Consider the following 24263-nt stretch of genomic DNA (forward strand, 5'->3'; position numbering starts at 1 on the left):
GAGGCTCCTGGAAGAAATGCTGCACCTAGCTGGGTGAGGGATTTCTTAATAGGGCTATTGTAAGGCTAGATAAGGCAAAGGAGAGCCTACAACAGAGATTTGAATATCAAGGACCCGCACTCCTCCTTTTTCCGGACCTTTGAGCACCCCCGTCTTCAAATCACCCCTTTGCACAAAATGAATAACCTTTCCTCTAGGCCAGGCATTGTGGAGGGTCTCTGTCTTCCATTTCAGTCACCTTGGCTTTGTGTGAGTGCCCCCAAATGCAGGAGCCAGAATTCTAACATTGCTGAATAATACTTTTTTGTATGGATCTACACATTTTGTTTATCCATTCATCAGTTGGTGGACATTTGAGTTGTTTCCACTTTTTGGCTATTATGAGTAGTGCTCTTGTGAACATTCATGTATAAGTTTTCCTGTGAACATATGATTTCCTTCCTCTTAGGTATATACCTAGAAGTGGATTTGTTGGGCCATAAGGGTAACTCTGTGTTCCTCATTTTGAGGAACTGCTGGACTGTTTTCCAGAGAGGCTTCACCATTTTTACATTCCCACCAACAGAGTATGAGGGTTCCAATTTTTCCACATCCTCACCAACACTTGTTAATGCTCATCTTTTTTTATTATAGCTGTTCTAGTGGATGTAAAGTGTTATTTTTTTCTTGGTTTTGATTTGCATTTCCCTAATGGCTAATGATGGTGAGCATCTTTTCATGTGCTGTCGGCCATTGGTATATCTTCTTGGCAGAAATGTCTCTTCAAATCCTTTGTCCATTTTTTACATTGGGTTGTTTGTCTTTTTATTATTGAGTTGTAAAAGTTCTTTATATTCTAGATACGAGTCCCTTATCAGATACATGATTTCAAGATTTTTCTCCCGTTGTGGGCTGTCTTTTCACATTCTTCAAGGTGTCTTTGGAGCACAAAAGTTTTTAACATTGATGAAGTCCAATTATCTATTTTTTTCTTTTGCTATTTGTGTTTTAGTGTCATGTTTAAGATACCATTGCCTAATTTAAGGTTGTGAAGGGCTACGCCTAGGTTTTCTTCTAAGAGTTTTGTAGTTTTAGCTCTTACATTTAGATCTTTGATCCATTTAGAGTTAATTTTTGTGTATGGTGTGAGGTATTCACCTGGTGTTTCGAGTGGCGGTGAAGTGAGTGTGTGTCTGAGCCTGGGTGTTTGGGATGACTAGAGGTGACAGAGTGAACCCGCCTGCTTTTCTCAGAGCTATTTGTCCACATGTGGAAATCAGGCACAACATGTGTCTCTTCTCCCACCTCTCTCTCATTCAAGGGACTCCAGCCTAAATGCTTGAGACCTTAGGCTGATTGCAGGTGTCTGCTTCATCATGCTGCCCTGTCAAAAGCTCTTACTTGCTGCTTCTTGAAGCCTCGTTCATTGTGGTCTCAGCCTCCCTCTGCAGGATCCCAAGAACACGGAGTCAGACCAGGAATCTGTTTCCCCTAGTGTGTGGAAACCAACAGGCAGCATGGCTTCCAACTCTGCGATGTGCTGCTTGGCCGATTTGAGCCAGTTACTTAACTTTCGTAATATTTCAGTTATCTTGTATGTGAAACAGGACCAATAATCCTTACCTCAGGAGGCTGTTGTGAACATGAAATGAGAGCAAGCATGCAAAATTCAGACTGCAGGTGGGGGTGGTTATTATATCCTGGACCCAGCTTTGCCATCATTTGCTGTGTGACCTTAGGCAAGTCACCTGTCCTCTCTGGATCTCTGCTTCCAAGTTTGTGAAATGGAGTGGACAGCCCTCATCCTCTTTGCTGCAGAGCAATGATGTGAGGACGAAATGATGTCATTTAACAAATGTGGAGCTCATTATTGAGGTGTTCGTTAATGTCGGCTCTGGGGTTCCCTGGCCACACCCTCTGTCTTCTCAGTGCTCTCTGCTCTCTCTCGAGGTATGCCCTGGGGTGGGTGGTTGACCCACCTGTAGGGGTGTCACAGCTAAAGAGGGCTCTGTTACTTAGAATTTAGGCAGGGACAATTCAGTTATCACACTCTATTGTATATCCAGCATAAGTGCCAAAATATTAAAGCAATGACTAAAGTTCATTAAGCATTTACTATTTGCTAGTTAGATCCTCAGTCTTCATAACAAATCTGTGTTGTAGGTATTATAATAACCCCATTTTATAGAAGAGAAAGCTGAAGCTCAGAGATGCTCAGTAACTTGCTCAACTTGCTCGTGTCTATAAAAGTGGGGTGGTTGGATTTCAGAGACCTCTTCTGTTGTAATTGACATTGTGTGCCCAAGGTCACGCAAGTAGTAAGTAAGGAGCAGAGTGAGGATTCAACCTCAGATCTGACTCCAGAACCTTTCTCCTAGGCCTCGTGGGAATGATGTAGCTATCTCTCACCTCCTTCAGCTTAGAGTTCTCCTGGGAGAGTCCAGCTGTAGACAGCCTAGAAGCCCAATCCTACAGGTGTTTTGGTGAATGTCAGCTGCAGGAAAGTGAAGCATCAGGGAGTGAGGGAGGGCTCGCTGACCTGGGAGACAAAGAAAATGGGATCATTTTGTGAGTGTGTGCACGGCAATCCCAGAGCCAGCCTCCCGGGTGGTTGCAACCACTCTCCCATTTCACAGATGGGGTCACAGAGCTTCAGAGTTCAGCAGCACAGCCAGTGGAGCCAGGATTTGAAGGTGCTGGGATGCTTACCCATGATCCTGTTTTCCACTGCTTCCCAGACCTAGTCATTTGTAGTTCACTTTTGTGATTTTACCATTTCTGTGTGTCAGAGGTACTATTATTTACTTAAGACTTCCTTTTAAGTCAACCCACTTTAAAAACAAATTAGGGTCATTTTAAAGTGTAATATCCTTGGAATCTTGAGTTTGATGTTATTTACACACATGCACACACATCATGCATAATATACGTTTCTAATACATACATATATGTGTATATATATATACATGTTTCTAATATATACATACATATGTTTCTAATACATACATATATATATGTATATGTGTGTGTATATATATATGTTTCTGATACACATTCAAATAAATAACAACTATGAAACATCAAAAACCATTCGAGGGGGGCCGGCATGGTGGCGTAGCATTTAGCTTTAGTGGCCCCGGGGTTTGCTGGTTTGGATCCTGGGCGTGGACATACTCACCGCTCTTCAAGCCATGCTGATGCAGCGTCCCACATGGAAGAACTAGGAGGACCTCCAACTAGGATATACAACTCTGTACTGGGGCTTTGGGGAGAAAAAAGAAAAAGAGGAAGATTGGCAACAGGTGTTAGCTGAGGGTCAGTCTTCCTCAAAACAAAAACAAAAACAAAAACAAAAACAAAAACCGTTCCATGTACCTCCTAAACCCATCTTGAGTGCCCCACTTACTATGCATACCACATTTTGGGAAACACTGTTTTTCCTGGCTTCTAAGCCCAATTCTATCACTGACTTACTGAACACATTTTCCCTGTCCCACCCCATCCCTCACTTTACGTGTTTATAAAAGTGGGGCGGTTGGATTTCAGAGACCTCTTCTGTTGTAATTGACATGTATAGAGGTCTAAGAGGTCTTTGCATCTTGGGCTGGCTTCCCTTGGATCAGAAGACTGGCTTTATTCAACCCCTCAGAGTGATCAGGCCTCTAGAACTAGCTCATATTAGTCAAACTCACAAGAGGTGATCAATAAACCAGAGACACGAACGCATTAATTGGCCTTGAGTTATTTGTAATTCACTGGGCTGCAATTCTCTGCCGGTGGAAGAACACATTTCCTGCCAGCACTGGCACAGGCTTGGGAAACTTACTAAACTGCCCTGTTCAGGACAGAGAAGCCCTGTGGTGCAAAGGAAAAGTGTTGGCTTTGGAGATTGTGTTGAGTTTGAATCTGAGAATGCCTGTGCGACGCTGTGTGACTGTGAGTTGCTTTGCTGCTCAGAGCCTTGTTGTCGATTATATGGGGATCATTATGCTCACTTTTTAGGGTTATTGTGAGGCTTAAATGAGATACTGTGTGAAAAAGCCTGGCACAAAGTAGGTGTTAATTAATTGAGAGCTAGTGGGATGGTTCGTGAGTGGAAGTGTCATTTGACTGTGAACGACTTAGGAGTAGGGACAGTGTCTAATTCAGGGGCTGCAAACTCAAATGCCAACAGGGGCCAGGCAAGTGGTAATAATTGGGCAAAGCAGGGCAGGGGTAACATGGCAAATGTCTGGGAGCTAAAAGACAAGTGAGAACTTAGGTGATCTAGAGAGGGCGAGTCCTGGCAAAAAGATGTGGCCCCCACTCAGCTCCAGCAATGACCAGATCTGACTTCTTAAAGAGAAGCCAGATTTTTATGTGATGACTCCTAATTTTCAACTGGCACCTGACTAAAATTTGCAAGCCAAGCAAAACATATGTGTGGGGCATTGCTGTCACCTGTTTGCAGCCTCTGGCCTAGAATTTGCATTTCTCCCTGTCCCAACACAGTGCCTGTCATATGGAGATGTCCAATAAGTGCGTGTGGATTGAATAAACGGGTGCAGACAAACCTGGTGGAGAAATGAACAGTGATCATAAAGATCACTAAATTATGGGGCTGGCTTGAACCCCAGAGACTGTATGGTCCAAACCCCTAACTGCTTCTTCCAGGTGCCTGAGCACTCTCCCCAGCTTTCCTGGCAGCTGGCACTTACCAATGGGAATGTCTCCATTGCCCAAGGCACTTCCTCCCATGTTTGGCCAGCACTCAGGATGTGAAAATTCTTCCTTCTGTTCTTCCTTATGTTAACACACAGATCACTTCACCCTGCTGCCACCTGCCTGCGTGCCTTTCAGATATCTGAAGTCACAGGTCATTGTCACCATCGAGGGCAGATGCTTCCCTTCTTCCAGCCTTTAGGCTCTATCACATCCTCCTGTTTTGCTCTCTTCACAGCACCTGTCAATCAGTGTCCATTTGTTTTCTTGTTTATCATCTAATACAAACCCTGTGAGAGCTGAGAGCTTCCTTTCTTATTCGTTGTGGGATCTCCAGCACTTAGAGAAGAGGCTCACCACATTGTGACCCTCCAGGGGGACCATCATCTACTCCTTTATCAGCTATTTCAGCAGCATCTTCTCAGGGCCAGGCCCTGTGCAAAGCTCTTCGCTCACATTCTCCAACTGAATCTCTTAAGGAGCCTGTGGGTTGGGCAGTCTCTGCTGCCTTTTATAGGCAAGGGGCCTGAGGTTCAAAGAGAGGTTGCTTGTCCAAGCTTGCACACCTAGTAAGGATGGTGGTGGGAATTCAGACCCTGGGCTGTCTGCCTTCCAGGTACACCCTGAGTTTGCCCTTGGCAATGATGCCTAAGTAACAAATAGGGGGCAGGGGAGCAGCCACTCATGACTCACTGAGCACTGAGTGAAGTGGAATCACCCTCCTTCCTCCACCACTAGCCTTTTCTTTAACTTGTCACCACTCCAAGTTGGCAGTTTTCCTTGAGGATAAGTCCTCCAGGTGAACTTCTAAAGGGTACTGGAGGGCAGTGCCGTGGTCCTGATTCAGTTTCATCATCTGGAGAATGGGGATACCTTATGAGCTGACTCACTGGGCTGTCGTGAGTTAATGCAGTGACTGTTGAGAATAGTGCCTAGAATGTAGTTAAGTGCTCAATAAATATTATCGAATATCATTAATGGGAAAAGCTTCCTCTAAGTTTTAAGTGAGTCCTCATTACATCACTTGAGCATCACTTGCTGATTTTGTCCACAGATTCGAGAGTGCTTCCTTTTGGGCGTCTACAATCCCCTAAGCTTGGACATTGAGTGTGAAGGGGAGGAAGACTATCCTCTACCCACTCTGGGTGCTTTCGGGCTGGGCTACAAATTAAATTGACATGAGACCAAATAGCAGGAGAAAATCAAACAAAGCTTTATAACATGTATACATGAGAGAGACCCACTGGGTAACTGAGTATCTCAACAAGATGGTGGAGGTTCTCACCTTAATACTACCTTCAGCTAAAGAGAAAGGAGGATGTTGGGGGTGGTGGAGTCAGCTATGGGAGATTACCAGAAAGCACAGTAAACAAGAGTATGCAGATTTAAGTCCTCACCTTCTGCACTGATAAGAGTTTCTAGAGATAAGGTCATCCCCCCTTCTTCCTGGTACAGAGAGGGAGATACCTTTACAAATGGAGATTTCCCTTATAAATGTAAATGTCTCTTACAAAGGGTAAGTTCTACTTTTCAGAGCTTCTTTCCCTTCTGCAGTTTCTTAAAAGTAACCAGCCCAAAATAATCCTCATGCCAGAGACACATTTTGGGGTGGCCAATTCTGATCTCCCACAGTCCCGCCTTTGAAACTAAGAAGTTTCACAGTCCTTTTGAAACTTAAAGAAGTTTCATAGTCCAGAAGCTGAGTTGGTAGATTGTTCCATCTCACTGAACACATTTCTTAGTCCTGATAACACATCAGTCCAGTTAAGTTCATTTTAGAAGGCAGTGATGCAGGTGGGCTCCCAAAGTTAGGCCTATATTGTGGAAGCAAGCAATCAGGTATTTAATAAGAAGCATTTTTATGGAAACAAAAGAAAAACAAGGTTAATGGTTGGAGCAAATTATAAACCAGGTTCTGAGTTCAGAGGATAGCCAGTCAAGAAGATTTCTAGATGTCAGCTCCAAAGCATCTTTTGCAGCTTAAAATGTCTCTGATGATGTCATCAGTTAATCTCTCTGAAGTTTATATCAAGTCCTCCAGCTTCAGTTTGCAAGGCTTCAGCAAAAAGGGCGAGTTCAGTTCTCAGTGATTCCAAATGAAAATTATGGAAAAAATCAAAAACGTTAGTTTGGAGATTTGTAGCCAGATATTTCAGGAGACTAGAAGAAGTCAGGATCCACTCCAGTCAACAGATATAAAACAAAAACCTCCAAGACAATTAACAAAACTAGGATTTTTTTTTTTTTTTTGTGAGGAAGATCAGCCCTGAGCCAACATCCATGCTAATCCTCCACTTTTTGCTGAGGAAGACAGGCTCTGAGCTAACATCTGTTGCCAATCCTCCTCCTTTTTTCCCCCAAGCCCCAGTAGATAGTTGTATGTCATAGGTCCACATCCTTCTAGTTGCTGTATGTGGGACGCGGCCTCAGCATGGCCGGAAAAGCGGTGTGTCGGTGCGCACCCGGGATCCGTACCGGGGGTCCCAACCCCGGCCGCCAGTAGCGGAGTGTGCGCACTTAACTGCTAAGCCCTGGGGCCGGCCCAAAACTAGGATCTAATATCCACAATTGTGTACTATAGTTTTTACTTAAATATAATTTTTCTCTCTAAAATTATCCTCATTCTTTGTAAAAAATAGCCAAATTAAGACTAACTGGTTTGCAAGTTAAGTCTAGTTTCAATATATTTGGCTCAGTTATTTACATAAGTACAGCAAGAATAGCAATTGATCATATAGGCTCTTTTAAATGTGCTTTGCTGGAACTTTTTATAAGAAATCTCGGATTGAACTTCAAAGGCCTCTCGAGACCAGGAACACCAAGCCAAGGATTTTGTCATCAGACTTTGCCTGCAACACCTACAGATTTGGGTGAATTCCTCTCTTCTTGAGGTCCCCCAAAATATTGGGGTTCTTTATACTTGCCAGATAAGTGACATTCCTTACTTATCCAGTAAGTGCTGCTTGGAACGCTGAACATACCAGGCCAATATTTTCATGTGGCTTGATTCCATAAAGTCCAATCTTTGTCTCTCAAAAGCTGTCTTGTCATATCTGAGTTTGTATGTTTTTCTCAGATATAATATTCCAATCAAAGCCTTGGTAATATAAACAGTGTTTCCAGTTGTGTCCCGTTATAAGGAGAACAGATTCTTATTTAACTTATGCAAATAACTATATTGCCATGAAATAAGATCGTTTACTTACTAAGAGTTTCCAAATTCTGGAGGGATCAGGTAGAGAGAAAAAGATAAATATTTCAATTCTGCTTACAAAACTATAATTTACCAAATTTCTGTAAGTCATAGTTAGCTTAAGAGAAGAGAAAAAGTTTTCCTTAAATCTGAAAACAAAGCGTTAAAAAAATCAGCAATATTTCAAATGAAAAAAATCATAAAATTTATAATCATCCTCATCAGTTCATTCAGTCCTGTGTAACCGATTCTTCTTCTTCTTTTTTTTTTTTTGTGAGGAAGATCAGCCCTGAACTAACATCTGCCAATCCTCCTCTTTTTTTGCTGAGGAAGACGGGCCCTGGGCTAACATCCACGCCCATCTTCCTCTACTTTATATGGGACGCTGCCACACCGTGGCTTGCCAAGCGGTGCGTCGGTGCGTGCCGGGATCCGAACTGGCGAACCCCGGGCCACTGCAGTGAAGCGTGTGCACTTAACCACTTTGCGCCACCAGGCCGGCCTCATGTATAATCGATTCTTGATCTTAATCTTCTGTTAGCAGTTTTATGGGGCCATTAGTTTCTCTGTTAGAGTTTTGTAATTTCTTACCTAGTTCAGTTCTATAATCTGAAAGTTTGTCAGAAATCTGTATTCCAGAGTAAGTGCCAGAGTCCTTTCTATGAATCTCTGAAGATGAAAACATTTACAAAAGCATCAGAGTAAAACAATAACTGTCTGAAAACAACAAAAGACCCCCAAATGGCATTGACAAAGAAATTTGGTTAATTTTGTGACATACAACACTTTAAAATAACCATAAGTATGACTGATAACCAGGACAGATCAGAATTTTAGTAATGTTATACAATTTCAAAACACCTATATCAACAATATTCACCAACATAATATCATAGGTCCCCATGAAACAATGCTTAGCTATCCATTTAACCAAAGTAAGACTCACTCAAAGGTAGAGAAAACCTTTTTTAATTTCTCTACCAACAGCAGACTGAAGTTCAAGAAAATTATCCTTTAAGAGAGAGAGAACTAAATTCTAATTTTGTACCAGTTTAGTTTTTGACATTAAAAGTCATTTACTTAATTGGATTTACTTTAATCCCAGCCAACTTGACCAGGCGTAAAACTTCTCAGGGTTTTACTTTTACAAACTTTATGTCACTTACTTTTTTTTTTTTTAAAGATTTTATTTATTTATTTTTCCCCCCAAAGCCCCAGTAGATAGTTGTATATTATAGCTGCACATCCTTTAGTTGCTGTATGTGGGACTCAGCCTCAGCATGGCCGGAGAAGCGGTGCCTTGGTGCACACGCAGGATCCAAACCCGAGCCACCAGCAGCGGAGCGCGAGCACTCAACTGCCAAGCCACGGGGCCGGCCCTGTCACTTACTTTTTACATTCAGAATTTGTCCCAAGTTTTTTCCTTTCCTAATACTTTAGGACAAATTTGTCTTCTTTTTTTTAACAAAACAAAAATATTTCCATTTTTCATACCTTCTTTACTAAAAACATATATCTTACTTTCCTTGAATACAAACATATTTTCCTTATTAATTTCTAGTTGCCTTAATCACATATTAGAATTTTAACCCTTAGAAACCCTAATTTTTAAGTAAAAACTAAGAAGTAAGCAATTATAAACTTTCTTTTACATTAGTATCCCATGGCCTGACAAACCTACAAACACTTTTCACAATTTCGGGAATCATGTTACTTTATAGTACAATCTTTTTTTTTTTTTTAATTGATGTTTTAATAGTTTATAACATTGTGAAATTTTTGGTTGTACATTTTTGTTTGTCCATCACCATATACGTCTCCCTTCACCCCTTGTGCCCACCCCCTACCCCCATTGCCCCTGGTAACCACAATCAGTTTTCTCTGTCCATGTGTTGGTTTATATTGCACATATGAGTGAGATCATATGGTGTTGGTATTTCTCTTTCTGGCTTATTTCACATAACATAATACCCTCCAGGTCCATCCATGTTGTTGCAAATGGGACGATTTTGTCTTTTTTTATGGCTGGGTAGCATTCCATTGTATATATATACCACATCGTCTTGATCCAATCATCAGTAGAGGGACACTTGGGTTGCTTCCACTTCTTGGCTATGGTGAATAATGCTGCAATGAACATAGGGGTGCACAAGCCTCTTTGGATTGTTGATTTCAGGTTCGTTGGATAGATTCCCAGTAGTGGGATAGCTGGATCATAGGGTATTTCTATTTTTAATTTTTTGAGGAATCTCCATACTGTTTTCCATAGAGGCTGCACCAGTTTGCATTCCCACCAGCTGTGTATGAGGGTTCCTGTCTCTCCACATCCTCTCCAACATTTGTTGTTTTTTTTCTTGGTGATTATAGCCATTCTAACGGGCGTGAGGTGATATCTTAGTGTTGTTTTGATTTGCATTTCCCTGATGATTAGTGATGTTGAACATCTTTTCATATGCCTATTGGCCATCTGTATATCTTCTTTGGAGAAGTGTCTATTCATTTCCTCTGCCCATTTTTTGACCAGGTTGTTTGTTTTTCTGTTGTTCAGTTGTGTGAGTTCTTTATATATTATAGAGATTAACCCCTTGTCAGATATATGTTTTGCAAATATTTTCTCCCAGCTGGTGGGTTGTCTGTTCATTTTGATTCTGGTTTCATTTGTCTTGTAGAAGCTCTTTAATCTGATAAAGTCCCAATTATAGTACAATCTTTTAATAAAACACAAGACATGTTTACCAACAGACCCACAACACCTTTTAGCTTTTCTGTAATAAGAAGCCAAAAGTAGATTATCTTATATTTAGTAATTAATATCTAATATCCTGTCTTATTTGAAAATGATCTAAAATACTTAATGAATTTTTATCATTAACCTAGCAAAACTTCAAAGTTTCAAGTTACCAAAGAGATTTTGGAAGTTATTTTAAGTACAAACTATAATTATTGCTAAAAGTTTATCTATAAACTCTAAAACACTTACATCTAAATCATTTGTTCCCAACAATTATGTTTAGATTACTCAAGAAAACTTCATGAGACACTGGGCAAAATTAGCTATCACTTTAAGCTATTTCTGCTGACAAATTTATAAAAGCGATAACATGTCTGCATCATATCCAATGCTGATAACTCTGACATGTCTATTTTATCAAACCAACAAACTTAAACGAGCTTTCATTCACTAAAGATTATTTTATATCACGTTAACTTGAAAGACATGTAAGTGCTTACTTTAAGCCAATTAAACAGAGCTCTTAATTTTGGCTATACCATCCGGAGGTAAAATATCACACACATGTAACATACATAGAGACACACACATAAACAACAGACAGATGCAACAAAGATTTTATAGCTTCTGTTAAAAATTTTAGCAGTTTGTGTCTGCAAAAGCTTCTTTTCCATTTTTTTTTCCTTTCTGTCTTAGGAATCTCCCCTTTCATTAAGCACTTGCACAAGTCTCCAGAGTTCAGAGGGGAGGCTTTGGGATTGGCTAATGAACTTTGAACTATTTTCTAGAGCCATAACTGCAGAAATTTGCTTGCAGAGATTTGTAGGACAAAGACAGTTGCTTCTAGATCCTCAAAAAACTGGATTACACTTTGAATGACAAGTTGACCCACCCTTCCAGCTACATTTTTTTCCCAAGTGCTTTTTTTTTTTTTTTAATATCAGGGAAAATTTTAACTTAAGAGGTGAATTAAAGATTTGTACATTCTAAAACTTCAGGACAATGTATCACACCTTTAAAAGTCTGCACCTTTCTAAGTGTACAATTTAACTCTACACCTTGGCAAGGGAAAGCTCCTATTATCTTCTTTATTAGCTCCTGATATTAGTCTCTAGTTTTTATCTCATATGGTGTGGGCTCAGGCAACCCCATTGACTTCCTTTTTCTAAGTTTAATTAACACTGTCTGAAGGGCAGATTTATATGCTGTCTTACAATCAGGCATGGGAAACGTTCCCTTTTCCCGGTGAGACACAATGTCTATTCCCATAATACAGTCTATAATACAATTCATGCAAAAATAGATACAATCACTTTATATAAAAGCCCATAAATACATCAGTGTTTCTACAAAATTTCATCCGAATTCCATTAACTCTTATACCTCTAATCATAGTTTTCATTAGGACTTTATCAATAGGTCTTGGTCTTATAATTTTGGACAAGGGAAGCATTCCCAGTGAGACATTTTAAAACACACTCAGGCGAAGTTGATATAACCTCTTTATATAAAATCAGCTCAAACATTCCAACCTTTATAATCTTATCAACACTTACACTTTTACATTTTTCTCAATTTAATTGTAACCTGAGTCAGGGTCTTAAGGCTAGTCATTTTTTGTTCTTTATAAATTTTTTTTTTTAATAATTAATTAATTAATTTATTTATTTTTCCCCCAAAGCCCCAGCAGATAGTTGTACGTCACAGTTGCACATCCCTCCGGTTGCTGTATGTGGGACGCGGCCCCAGCATGGTCGGAGAAGCGGTGCGTCGGTGCGCGCCCGGGATCCGAACCCGGGTCGCCAGCAGCGGAGTGCGTGCACTTAACCACTAAGCCACGGGGCCGGCCCGTCTTTTTTTTTTTTTTAATTGGGCCTTTTCATAGGTACCAAGAAAACAATTATGGTGAGAGCTCTCAAAAATTTTTTTTCGTAGGGCTGGCCCCGTGGCTTGGCGGTTGAGTGCGTGCGCTCCGCTGCTGGCGGCCTGGGTTTGGATCCCGGGCGCGCACCGACGCGCTGCTTCTCTGGCCATGCTGGGGCCGCGTCCCACATACAGCAACTAGAAGGATGTGCAACTATGACATACAACTATCTACTGGGGCTTTGGGGGGAAAAATAAATAAAAATCTTAAAAAGAAAAAAAAAATTTTTTTTCCCCAATTTAGAAGTTTTCCCAATTTAAATGATCCATTGTCTGGCCACATTGACGAGTAGGATCTTAATCTTAACAGCGACTCATACCAAAGCTTAAACATGGACGCAAGAGGCGTCCCCAAAAGAGATCCAGAGAATTCACTTCCCAAAATAAGAAAGCACAACAAGCAAACAATGAAGGTTGAGATGACAAAGCCCCCTTATGAAAGCAAATGGGACCCCTTATGACAAACTTCCCTGAGAGCAGGCACAGCTGGACAAAGAGTGTGTCCCAGAACCCCAGTCTACGCGACTGGCCACCAAGATGCATGCCGGTACGTACATCCTCCGGATGGCAGAGACAAGAAAGGTCACAAAGCCAAGATCCCAAGACATAGAACAAGACAAAAGCCCTGGAACCCCAGTCTACTTGACTGGCTGCCAAGATGCATGCCGGTACATGTATCCTCCGGATGGTGGAGACCTACGAGGTCACAAAGCCAAGCCTCAGACAACAGGCTTATAGAGATGCCTGTGTCTTATGACAAATGACAAAATAAGACAGAGACAAGGAGACATAGTGACTGTATCTAGGAGGAAAAGGATCAATTCACCAGTGAGTACTCAACCAGATCCTAGAGTCGCTGAGTCCAAGAAGCTAGCTTCACTAATACATTTTGGGATGGCCAATTCTGATCTCCCACAAGTGAATATTACAACTTGTTAAATACTTGATGTCTGTTATTATGTTTGAGCTAGCTGAGGCCTCAGATTGGGCGTATGACTCTCCCTGGGTCACATATGAATTACTGTCATTTATGGAGCCCATCCCCACCAGATATGACTCCAGGCCACCCCCAAAGTCACCTGGTTGGCAGTAAATTAGAGGTATGGGATTTGAGCGCAGGATCCCTGATCCCAGGCTGCTCTCTCCTACGCCCAGCTGCTCCTGCAGTCATGTGCTGAGCCCTCCCTTCCCCCTCCTCAGCTAAGAACACCACCAACACCACCCAGGATGAGCAGCACCAGTGGCCGAGCTGTGATCGCCAGGAAGAGATGCTCAACCTGGGCTTCACCATCGGCTCCTTCTTGCTCAGCGCCACCACCCTGCCGCTGGGGATCCTCATGGACCGTTTTGGCCCCCGGCCCACGCGGCTGGTTGGCAGGTGAGGTGGCCAGGCTGTGGGGAGCTGGAGGGCAGACACGGGCACTGTAAGGGGAGGGGAGGCTCTGGTTGTTCACAGGTCAACCCCACCCCCTCCCCTGTCTCCACAGCGCCAGCTTTTCTGCATCCTGCACCCTCATGGCCCTGGCCTCTCGGGACACCGAAGGTGAGATATCTGGCCTCTCATGCCGGCGCAAGAAAAGAATGGGTGGGATGAAGATGGATGTTTACCCCTACGCCTGCCCTAGGTCTCCTGCTGCTCCCCACATGCCCTCATCCACCCCTCTCCCCTTCCCAGTTCTGTCTCCATTGATATTCCTGGCGCTGTCCCTGAATGGCTTTGGTGGCATCTGCCTAACGTTCTCATCACTCACAGTGAGTATGACAAGCCCTGGCTTGGCAGCAGGGCACCCAGGAGTGGGGTGGGGGTAGGAATGAGTGAGGGTCAGAGCGCAAGAGGATCCAGTGGATGCAGATCATATGCACGTGTGTGTGAAACTGTGCAGGCTGCAGCCAAGGGTGGGTGTGAGGCTGTGTACTTGTGGATAAGAATGTGTGTCAGAGGATGGATGTCAGGGTGTGTTTGTGTGTGTGTGTGTATCCGGAGCACATAATGTCTACTGAGCTCTGTTCTAGGCACAGGGGCTACAGCACAAATAACATGGCTCGACCTCTTACGTATGTGTGTGAATTTCGTGTGTGGGTTACTCTAAGTGTGTATGTTGATGTATGTGAGTGAGTGAGTATAAGGGTTAAAGGCTTAGGAGTGTGTGGTGGGGGGAGGGATTCCTGGCTGGGCCAGCCTCGGGGCTGTTTATTTCGGATGAGCTGAGCGCAGCTTGACCGCCAAACTGGATGTTTTTGGCTGAATTTCACCTCACCCAGCAGCCGCCTTTAATTCCAGCCTGGGACATTTCACAACTCTCTAAGGAAGCGATTCCCTTCCTCCCCGCCCCCTCCCTCTGCAGCCCCATCTTCACGCTGTGCAACTTGGCTCAGGGCCCTAAATCCCTTCTCTCCCTTGTCCTGCCCCCCACCGCACCCGGCCTCACCCCCTACCCTGCCCTTGCTAGCCGCGGGGGCTCTGCCCGCCGCAGCCCGCCGCCTCCCCCTCTGCCCCGCCGCCTGTAATCTCCAGCCAATGGCAGAGCCCGGCGCCGGCCCCGCCCCCGGCCTGGCCCCACCCCCGGCCCGGCCCCGCCCCCGGGCCTCCACGCTCGCTGACAGATCCCAGCCAGGATGCCGGTGTTGCCCAGCCCATCACCCTGGGCTAGCCAGACCGGCCTCGCGGTGTGCTGGGCGGAGACAGCGCCCTTGGACCCTGGGGGGTGGGAAGCACCAAGAGCCCAGCTGCTCTCCGGGCCGTAGCACTTTCCCTGGCGTCCTGGGCAGTGTGCCTTGCAGACACAGGGTACCAGGGAAACCTTGACCGAGTGGGGGTCAGCCTGACTCTACCCCCTTTTCACAGCCACTTGGAGGTTGGTGGGGGACTCACTTCTCTGTGTTTATCCACCTTCCTTTCCAGAGCGATTTGAGGTCCCCTTCTGGGCCTCTGTGGAGAGGATTTAAATTTTGTATAGCATCGAAGGCCCTCCCCAGCTATGGGATCTGACCTGGGGCCGATGGTGGGGCCAGAGCGGGTACACAAAGGGTGGCATGACTTTGCTTTCCCCTCCCGCAAGGGTCCCGCTCGGGCCAGTGAGCAGAACATACGATCCATTAATTCTCTACTGGTGGGAGCTCTGGGCCTGCTCTGCACGTCAGAGCCACCGCCTCTGGACACCTGGCCTGCCCCTGCCCCCTCCCTTGGTCTCACCCTCACCTCCCTAGCCCTTCTCATGACTTTCCTGGCTCAGCAGAAACTGTGGGCCCCTTTGGGGCCACTGGGAGAGTGAAGGGGCACCATCCTGTTAAAGAGCCAGCCACGGTCACAGCCTTGGGGCCTGGGATAGAGTGAGGAGAAAGCCATTAACATGCTCAGTGAACTTGAGTACATTTCTTTCCCCTTTGGGACCTCAATTTTCTCATCTGTCAAATGAGTTGCCCTCAATCACTGTTCTTAAACACCCATTCCATGGGTTATTACTAGGTGTCACAAGATAAAGAGGCTCTAGAAAAAACTAACTTGGGAAGTCCTGGGGTTAAACAACATTGACAAAATTTCTCTTTGAGGGCGCTTCTGGGAGCCTTTTAGATGCTAAGTGCATTGGGAGTCCGTAGGAGGGGGGTTAGAGCAGAGTTTCCGACATTGATTTTGCCTGAGAACTTTTCTATTGCCTCTCACGGGGCTGGTGTGCCTGGAGCTCTCTGCTGGGCTAGATGCTTCCAAGCTTTCTCAGGTGGGTCTGGGAAAGGGGAGCCCTGGGCGGGGGTCATGGTCTCCCCCTGCTCACTGGCGCTGCTCTCCTCCCTCAGCTGCCCAACATGTTTGGGAACCTGCGCTCCACCTTAATGGCCCTCATGATCGGCTCCTATGCCTCCTCTGCCATCACATTCCCGGGAATCAAGGTATGGAGCTGCCTGGGGGGCCGTGAGGTCACTTGGGTTTTCTTTTCACCCTGATGTAAGAACTGGGTGGGGCTGGGTAAGTAGTGGCTAGTGTGTCTGTGACCCAGTTCTTGCCTCCGGAGGTCAGTACCCACCCCCTCTGGGAAATCACTGAAGCATCATGGGAAGAGTCAGGTGCTGCTGCTAACCAGTGGGTCTGATTTCTCTTCTCTCTTCTTTTGCTTTACTGTTGTCCCAGTCTGGGCCTTTATCCTCTCTCCTGGGCTGGTGCAAGCTTTCTTAGCTGGTCTCTCTGCCTCTGATCTTTTCCCTCTCTCATCTGTCATTCACATGACTTCCAGAATGATCCTAGATGGAGGACTGGCTCACACACCCGCTCTGCTTCGCCTACAGAATCAAGTCCAACCTCTTCACATGCATTCAAGTCTCTTGATTCTCTGGCCTCACCTTTATGGCCACATCTCCTTCCCCTGCCCTGGGGAGACTGGTTGACTTGGGTCAAGGTCACAAAGCTAGTCTGTGCCAGACAAGATCCCAGACAGGTCAGCCTGGTGGACCTAGAGCCAGAAGGCTGAGTTCTAGCTCTGGGCAAACTTGGGGCCTCATTCCTTCCTCTGACATCAAATGATATCAAAGCACCCTTTCCTTCTTTTTTTTTTTTTAATTGCAATAACATTGGTTTATAACATTGTATAAATTTCAGGTGTACATCATTATACTTTTATTTCTGCATAGATTACATCATGTTCATCACCCAAATACTAATTACAGTCCATCACCACACACATGTGCCTAATCATCCCTTTCACCCTCTGGTAACCACCATTCCAATCTCTGTCTTTATGTGATTGTTTGTTGTTGTTTTTATCTTCTACTTATGAGTGAGATCATACCGTATTTGACCTTCTCCCTCTGACTTATTTCTCTTAGCATAATACCCTCAATGTCCATCCATGTTGTCACAAATGGCTGGATTTCATCGTTTCTTGTGGCTGAGTAGTATTCCATTGTGTATATATACCACATCTTCTTTATCCATTCATCCCCTGATGGGCACTTAGGTTGCTTCCAAATCTTGGCTATTGTGAATAATGCTGCAGTGAACACGGGGGTGCACGCATCTTGACTCATTGGTGTTTTCATGTTCTTTGGATAAATACCCAGCAGTGGAATAGCTGGATCGTATGGTAGTTCTAGCCTTAACTTTTTGAGAAATCTCCATACTGTTTTCCATAGTGGCTGCACCAGTTTGCACTCCCACCAGCAGCAAAGCACCCTTTCAACTGGGCTATAATGTGCCCCTCAGATTCTGCCTTGGACTGTTAATTTGTTCGTTTAGAAGGCACTAGCTCAGCGTCCCCAAAGGAGTTTGAGAATGTGCATTGGTGGGGGTGGCCATCAGCTGTTCGGGTAGCAGCAGCCACGGAGGGTGGCAGTTCTCCCTTCTTTTGCAGTGGGGTTTGAGGAGCCAGATCTTACCCCTACTCGTATGGGGGTGTGGCCTTTTGAAGCTCTGTCCTGCCCCCATGGAAGAAAGAGCCCCAAGGCCGAGGAGGAGCAGAAGTTTTCCCAGGCAGCACTGGAGCCTGAGGGGAGGGCAGAGGGTGGCAGGGAGGACAAGAGAAACGACACCATCTCTATGTACCTGGCTTCCCCAGTAGAGGGGCTGACACATTGGCACAGAATCCCAGTCAATTCAGAACCTATTGTCCCTGGTTAGAAGGCTTTGGGCAGAGCCCTAGCACACCCCCCTCCCCGCTCAGTTGCTGCACCTGGAGCACCCATGAACACCTGTGAAAAGTGAGATAAGGCTTCTCAGATTGGGTTTGCCTTTCCCCCAGAGAACGTGCCAGGAAGGGGAAGGACAAACACGGTTAGGCCTGGTGCACCTCGAACATTCATTCTCTTCTTTCGTACATAAAACGAAATGACATTTTTGTGTGAAAACAAGCCTGTGTATGGTGTCACAGGCAAAATGTGTGTGCCTTTTTAAGATCAGAATTGAGATTTCAAGGACATTTTGGACTTGTGGCCAGCAACTTCAGCACCTTGTGGGAACTACTTCCACCTCTCTAGGGAGGCTGGGGTGAAAAATAAAGAGGACGGTGGGGCCTCTAGGTCTGACTCTAAACTTCTGGCCTTGGTTTCCTCATCTGTAAATTGGGCACAAGGAATAGGGTAGAAGAGACCTTCTGTGAGGCCTCTGAGTCCTGGGTTCTACCTCGGGCTGGAAGAGGCAGGTCTGGGCCCAGGCGGCCTCTTCCATGGGCCTGCCCGCTCCTCCCACAGCTGATCTACGATGCCGGAGTATCTTTCGTGGTTATCATGTTCACCTGGTCGGGCCTGGCCTGCCTCATCTTTCTGAACTGTGCCCTCAACTGGCCCAGTGAATCCTTTCCTGCACCTGAGGAAGTTGACTACACGTGAGTGGCTGTGTGGGGGGGCCGGAGTGGGAGGGGGGCTCCTCCTGCTGCAGAGGAGGAGGCCAGGGGTGTGGTGGTGTGATGGACAGAATCAGCTTTGGAGTCGGAGAGACCTGGATTTCCTGAGCTTTCCGAGCTCTGCTCTCTCATCTGTGCAAAGGGCCTGATCCTGCCCCCGGCCAGGTGTTGTGAATAGACCTGGCACATAAGAGGCCGTCAAAACAGGGTGACTGTTATTATTATTGTCCTTTCCGGGTTTGGAGGACAGGATCAGAGTAGGAGGGACCCTAGTAATAGCGCCATGTGCCATGTGGATCCAGAAGGGGGATAGAAAGGAGTCAAATACCCCACCATTTGTGGGGGCAACCTGAATGCCAACTTTCCCAACGCCCAGTCAGTTCGGCAGGGGGCAGGGGTGATGCTCCACCACCAAGCACATATGGCACCAGTCAAATAGCTGATGTTTATTGAGTGTCCGCTACATGCCAGGCACCATGCTTACCCTCATACTGTTCTCAAACAGCCCTGCAATGGGGATTCTGTTATTAACTCCATTAATAACAAAGGCACAGGGAACAAAGTGACTTTCCTAAGGTCATACCATTGAAACGGGGCTGAGTCAAAGGTTAGAACCAGGCTCTGTGACTCTAGTCTGGATTTTTAATGCTGCCTCCATGTCAACAGCCTAAGTGGAAAAACAGCTCATCTGCTCTTTACTTACTGGGCCCCTGTGCTAAGCTGGTCCCTGGGCCAGGCTCTGAGCCACCCTGACACGGGCTCTGCACTAAGGAGCTTGTCAGTGGGCATGTCAGTGCTGGGTAAAGGGGTTCTCAGCAGCCCTGGGGCAGCCTGGGACCGCCCCCTAGAGGCAGGCTGTGGAGTGTGGGCTCTGCATGGCTGGTTCCCACATGCTCCGGCTTGGCTGCTGGCAGGAAGAAGATCAAGCTCAGAGGGCTGGCCCTGGATCACAAGGTGACAGGTGACCGCTTCTACACCCACGTGACCCTTGTGGGCCAGCGGCTGAGTCAGAAGGCCCCCAGCCTGGAGGACGGGGCCGACGGCTTCATCTCATCCCAGGACCTTCATGGCATCTCAGAAAACCCTCCTGAGAGTGAGTGTCTGGTCCAAGTGGCGGCCTTGGGGGATGGGGAGGGTGGGTCCCCATGCTTAGTGAGCATTCATGCCTCAGCACTCGTTCTCTTCCCTCTTCCCCTCTCACAATGCCCCATGATGTAGGTGGGGCATGCTTCCCATTTACAGAATGGGGGAAAATCAGAGCTCCGAGAACTCCGGGAAGTTCAGATTCAGGGTACTCTGCTGGAGTCCTGGAATGGGTGGGGGGAGCTTCCAGAATGGGGCAGGGGCTCCATTCAGCTGGTTTCAGCAGGGCTCCCTGCAACCTCTGAACCTCTTGCATCAGATACTGCCAGGTGAGCAGCCTCCGGGCTGGGCTCTCCCACGCCTGGCTGGCTGGCTCCCCCTGCTGGCCACCAGAGGAGCCGCACCCGCTTTCTGCCTGGGCCACTTCCCAAGGTGTAAGCTTCCAGATTAGTGGAAGGAGCCTCCTTGGAGGCAGGAGATGGTGGGTTTGGGTCCCGCTCCCCGTTTATAGGCCGTGTGACTTGGGTAGATCACTTAACCCTGCTCTCGCTCTTCTCATCTCTTAAACTAGCACTAATAACACCAACCTCTCAGGGAAGTTAGTTGTGGGGATTGAATGAGGCCGTGGATGTTCAGGCTCCTTGTAAACTGCAGAATGCTGTGCTGTTATGAAGGTGTTAGTCCCACTGCTGGTCCTCCCACAGCTGAGTTATGGGCATGAGCTGAGTCTGGCCAACCTGTGGCTTCAAACTGTGTGAGCTCAGGCAAGTCATTGAGCTCTGAGCCCAGTTTCCCATGTGTAAAATGTGGTAAAGATAGGGTTGTTGTACAATTTGATTAGATGGGATAATACACGTCAAGTGTGCAGCACGTGGTAAGTGCTTAATAAATAGTAGCTAGAGTTATTATTGCCACAGAAGCATAGGGTATGCACCCAGAGGAGATCTGAAAATGTTGTTGAGACAGCTACAGAGCTGGGCAAGAACTTGGAGGCCAGTGAGTCTGAACCCTCGTTTTTGAAGAAACCAGTCCCTCTCCAAAGTCACATAGTTTCAGAGCCCCCATGAGAACTGCATCCGCTGGGTCCATCTGAGGGAATGGAAGAGCTGGGCCTCAGGGGCGCCCCCGCTGTCTCCCCAGATTCTGTCCCCTTCCGCAAGAGCCTCTGCTCCCCCATTTTCCTGTGGAGCCTCCTCACCATGGGCATGACCCAGCTGCGGGTCATCTTCTACATGGCCGCCATGAACAAGATGCTGGAGTACCTCGTGACGGGGGGCCAGGAGCATGGTGAGGTGCTGCTGAGGGGCTGGGGGGCACAGGAGGGTCACCCTGGCTGATCTCCTCTCACCCTGGCTTCTCCCCTACTCCCAACAGAGACGGACATCCTGACACAAAGGGCAGAAGAGACAGGTAGGGGGACGAAAGCTGGGGCTCCGGCCCATACCCACGCCACCACTGCCCACTCCACAGGGAGCCTGGACCCAGCCTTGTCACCCTGGGCGTTTGGGGGATCTAAGAATCTGGAGTCAGAGGAAGGCTGTTCTGGCACTCCCTCTCCTCTGCCGGAAGTGGGGGCAGTGCCCACGGGGCTGCTGGCATCCCTCATCCCAGCTGCTGACCCCACTTCTCTTCCCATCCTGCCCAGTTGGGTTCTACTCCTCCATCTTTGGTGCCATGCAGCTGTTGTGCCTTCTTACCTGCCCCTTCATCGGCTACATCATGGACTGGCGGATCAAGGACTGCGTGGACGCCCCCACGGAGGGCATTGCCCTCGGAGACGCCAGGTGACCTGCACAGGGTCACAGGGTGCACAGGGATGGTGACAGCAAGTAGTCAGATGGTGCTTTTCGTTTTCTCCCTGCTTTCACATCCAGCATCTCATTTCATGCTCCTGAGAGCCCTGGGAGAGCAGGGGTACCTCCCCATTTTACAGATGAGGCAACTGAGGCTAAGAGAGGCCATGGCTTGCTTAATAATAAGTATAGCTGACATCGAGTGCTGGCTGGGCACTAGGCGCCTTGCATTGTCTTATTTAGTCCTGCAACAGCTCTCTGAGGTAGGGACATTATCCTCATTTCACAGATGAGGAAGCTGAGACACAGACAGGTTAAGTAACTTACCGAAGATCACACAGCTTTTAGTAGCAGGCTCCAGAACATATGTTAGAAAGGGGACACTCTAAAGCCTTCTTAAGGCTAGGAAGAGATAAAGTTGGTGTATTAGATATCTATTGCTGTGTAACAAATTACCCCAAAACTTGGCATCTTTAAACAACAAACATTTATTGTCTCATTTAGTTTCTGCGAGTCAGGAATCTGGGAATGACTTAGCTGGGTGGTTCTGGCTCAGAGTCTGACTGAGGCTGTTCGGGCTGGTATAACAAAATACCGCAGACTGGGTAGCTTATAAACAACAGAAATTTCTCGTGGTTCTGGGGCTGGAAGTCTGAGATCAGAGTGCCAGCATGGTTGAGTGAGGGCCTTCTTCTGGGTCACAGGCTCCTCAGTGTGTTCTCACCTGGCAGAACGAACTAGGAAGCTCTGTGGGGTCTCTTTTATAAAGGCCTAATCGCATGATGAGGGCTGTGCCCTCATGACCTAATCACCTCCCAAAGGCCCCACCTCCTAACACCGTCACATTGGGCATTAGGATTTCAACATAGGAATTTTGGGGGGACAAGCATTCAGACCACAGTGGAGTCTCTCATAAGGTTGTAGTCAGGCTGTTGGCCAGGGCTGCAGTCATCTGAAGTAATGATTGGGGTCAGAGAGTCTGCTCCTAACTCACTCGTGTGGTTGTTGGCAGGAGGTTGGATTCCTCCCCAGCCTGGGCCTCTCCACAGGGCTGCTCACAACATGGTGGCTGGCTTCCCCCAGAGCGAGAGATGGAAGGGAGGGAGACCAAAACAGAAGCTGTAGTGTCTTTCATAACGTCATCTCAGAAGTGACGTACTATTACTTCTGTCATGTTCTGTTGTTGGCGGCCATCTTGTTGGCTGGAGACCACCGTTGGGTCTTGAACCGAGGTCTTCTGACTGCTTGTGCTTTTTTTTTTTTTTTGGGGTGTGTGTGTGTGTGTGTGTGTGTGTGTGTGAGGAAGATTAGCCCTGAGCTAGCATCTGTTGCCAATCCTCCTCTTTTTTCTGAGGAAGACCGGCCCTGGGCTAACATCCGTGCCCCTCTTCCTCTACTTTATATGCGGGACTCCTGCCATAGCATGGCTTGATACGTGGTGCGTAGGTCCAGGCCTGGGATCCGAACCTGTGAACCCCAGGCTGCCGAAGTGGAACGTGCGAACTTAACTGCTACGCCATGGGGCCAGCCCCTGCTTGTGCTTTTTTTGTGTTAATCCACATAGTCCCGTTTGCCCTGAGAGGCTGGGAAAGGGAGACTAGGAGAGAAGGCAGTGAAGGAACATTCCAGTGGCTTCCCTCCCTGCCAGTGGTGCCCGGCCCTGGCACCCAGCCTTCTTCCTCTATCCTCTGCTCCTGATGGCCAGGGTCCATTAGCCAAGGGCCCTTCTGTCTAGGACTGATGGGCAGCCTGCCCTCATCCCAGCCTACTGACCTCTCCCCTGGGCCAGCCTCAGAGCCCTTGATCATGCTAGGGAGAGGGGCCGGCTGGGCAGTTAGGGGCCAAGCTGCTGTCCCCAGAATGGCATTTACATTTGTCCAGGCTGGTGGGCAGAGACAGCTTTCCTAGGGCTTCTTTTTTTTCCCCTCCCCAAAGCCCCAGTACATGGTCATATATCCTAGTTGTAGGTCCTTCTAGTTCTTCTGTGTGGGACACCACCTCACCATGGCTGGATGAGCGGTGAGTAGGTCTGTGCCCAGGATCTGAACCAGTGAACCCCGGGCCGCCAAAGCGGAACGCGTGAACTTAACCACTACGCCGCCGCCACTGGGCCGGCCACTCTCCTGGGGCTTCTGATGAGAGACGGTGTGAGAGCTCCCCGTGCTCCACCTTCCTTCCCATCATTGATTCTCAGACTTCAGTCTGCATGTGAAATACCTGGGATCTTTGTCAAAATGTGGTTTCCTGGGCCCCCCTCCCAAGATTCTGACGTCTGAGGTGAGGCCCGGAATCTGCATTTATTTATTTTTTTTGTGAGGAAGATCAGCTCTGAGCTAACATCCGTGCCAATCCTCTTTTTGCTGAGGAAGATTGGCCCTGGGCTAACATCTGTGCCCATCTTCCTGCACTTTATATGGGACTCCGCCACAGCATGGCCTGACAAATGGTGCCTCGGTGTGCACCCGGGATCCGAACCCGGGCCGCCAACAGCAGAGCGCATGCGCTTAACTGCTAAGCCACGGGGCCGGCCCCCG

The 24263-nt window shown here is 47.0% G+C and overlaps 1 protein-coding gene across 3 annotated transcripts in view; it reads left to right on the forward strand.

Annotated features, from left to right (window-relative positions):
- SLC43A1 (solute carrier family 43 member 1) overlaps positions 1-24263 on the forward strand; it is a 31898-nt gene that overhangs the window by 1934 nt on the left and 5701 nt on the right. For all 3 annotated transcript variants that reach the window (XM_087422911.1, XM_087422912.1, XM_004437365.3), the window contains 9 exons: positions 13728-13905; positions 14015-14070; positions 14203-14279; positions 16320-16412; positions 18702-18835; positions 19768-19946; positions 21077-21223; positions 21311-21346; positions 21582-21720. In XM_087422911.1, the coding sequence (XP_087279037.1) occupies positions 13728-13905; positions 14015-14070; positions 14203-14279; positions 16320-16412; positions 18702-18835; positions 19768-19946; positions 21077-21223; positions 21311-21346; positions 21582-21720 (1039 nt within the window). The remainder of the gene's footprint in view (positions 1-13727; positions 13906-14014; positions 14071-14202; positions 14280-16319; positions 16413-18701; positions 18836-19767; positions 19947-21076; positions 21224-21310; positions 21347-21581; positions 21721-24263) is intronic.

The sequence above is a fragment of the Ceratotherium simum genome, chromosome 34, assembly GCF_057802395.1.
Source record: "Ceratotherium simum simum isolate JZ-2026a chromosome 34, ASM5780239v1, whole genome shotgun sequence".
Classification (NCBI taxonomy): Eukaryota; Metazoa; Chordata; class Mammalia; order Perissodactyla; family Rhinocerotidae; genus Ceratotherium; species Ceratotherium simum.